The sequence below is a fragment of the Centroberyx gerrardi genome, unplaced genomic scaffold, assembly GCF_048128805.1.
Source record: "Centroberyx gerrardi isolate f3 unplaced genomic scaffold, fCenGer3.hap1.cur.20231027 Scaffold_594, whole genome shotgun sequence".
NCBI classification, from domain to species: domain Eukaryota; kingdom Metazoa; phylum Chordata; class Actinopteri; order Beryciformes; family Berycidae; genus Centroberyx; species Centroberyx gerrardi.
In genome coordinates, this window is record NW_027605415.1 from 12,501 (window position 1) to 13,838 (window position 1,338).

At 44.0% G+C, this 1,338-nt stretch overlaps 1 protein-coding gene across 1 annotated transcript in view; it reads right to left on the reverse strand.

Moving 5' to 3' along the window:
- Nucleotides 1-542, reverse strand: part of LOC139923253 (TBC1 domain family member 9B-like) — a gene marked incomplete at its 3' end in the record, with an annotated part of 12,944 nt that extends 12,402 nt beyond the window's left edge. The window contains exons 1-2 of the mRNA XM_078282528.1: nucleotides 333-542; nucleotides 1-133 (exon numbers count right to left, since the gene is read on the reverse strand). The exon at nucleotides 1-133 is cut by the window's left edge and continues 65 nt beyond it. Of these exons, the coding sequence (XP_078138654.1) occupies nucleotides 1-133; nucleotides 333-500 (301 nt within the window). The remainder of the gene's footprint in view (nucleotides 134-332) is intronic.
- Between the last annotated feature and the right edge of the window lie 796 nt (nucleotides 543-1,338).

Below are 1,338 nucleotides of genomic sequence, written 5' to 3' on the forward strand. Positions count from 1 at the left end.
AGTCGGAGATGCGCTGGACCAGGAAGTCTCTGTCCTTCAGGTTGGCAAACAGGAAGTTCATCTTGTTCTTGGTGCTGATGGAGACGGGACAGGGGAGCACGCTGCTGCTGTCCGCCTTCTCCACGATGGACACCTGCACACACACACACACAAAATATCCAACATACACACACTTAAACTCCATATCAAACACACACACACACAAAATATCCAACACACACACACACACACACACTAACACTCCATATCCAACACACACACGCTCATACACTAACACTACATATCAAATCCAGTGTGTGTGTGTGTGTGTGTGTGTGTGTGTGTGTGTGCACCTCTCTGAGCGGGATGATCAGCTGACACAGGTCTTCTTCTCTGCTGTTAAAACAGATGTAGTTGTTGGAGATGTACAGCTGACCGATGATGTGCATCTTGGCGAACGGCGTCCAGAGCGTGCAGTCGGTGTGTCCGTCCAGACGCTCGTCCTGCGTGAGGCGGAACATGGTGCGGTACCGCTCGTTCTTCGCCCGCGCGTCCAAGTCCCTGAAACATCAACACACACTCAGCACTAACAATACAGGAGAGCTTCGGTCAGATAACACGTCTCTTCCATACCTGCGGTACATGGACCCACAGACAATATTGTTCTCCAGTCAGCTGGAGCCAATATCTGATTTATTTACTATCTGATTACTTTTCAGGCTCCGATGGGACCGACACTGAGCTACACTGCCCATCAAAACTTTGGGGACTCCTAGCTTTTGAAATTGTTTAATAAATCAGCATGTTTTCTTTGTCGGTTTGCAATAACTGAACCCCATTAAAGACTAACTAGGTTTACTTTGAGAAAAAAAATATATACATGCAAATATCTGTGAGGATAACACTAAAACAATTAAACTATACACATTCATCAAAAAAACCTCCTTAGCAGCTGTAACTGCTGCTCACACAGTCAGTTGTTCCTCTGAGACGCTCTGCATCTGCAGGACGTCCCAGAGGTCTGCGGAGCTGGTTGGCCGGCAAAACCTTCTCTTCACACCAGAGAGACACTTTGATGAACATGAAGCTGAGTGATGAAGAAATAGATCTAAAGTATCAGGAAATAGATATTTTAACTACTTTACTTCTTCATTGAAGAAATCAAATATTACTTTGAAAATTTAGAAAAGGTGAGGCGTCCCCCGGCGGTGGATATCACACCTTTAGCCCCATATGAAGTCATCACTTCTCAAACCACATTTTTTAGACTTGTTTTAAACTTTTACTTTTGTTTCTGACCTCACTTTATGATTCTTTATGATTCTATTATTTCTCACAATGCTTTGCTGTCATTATATT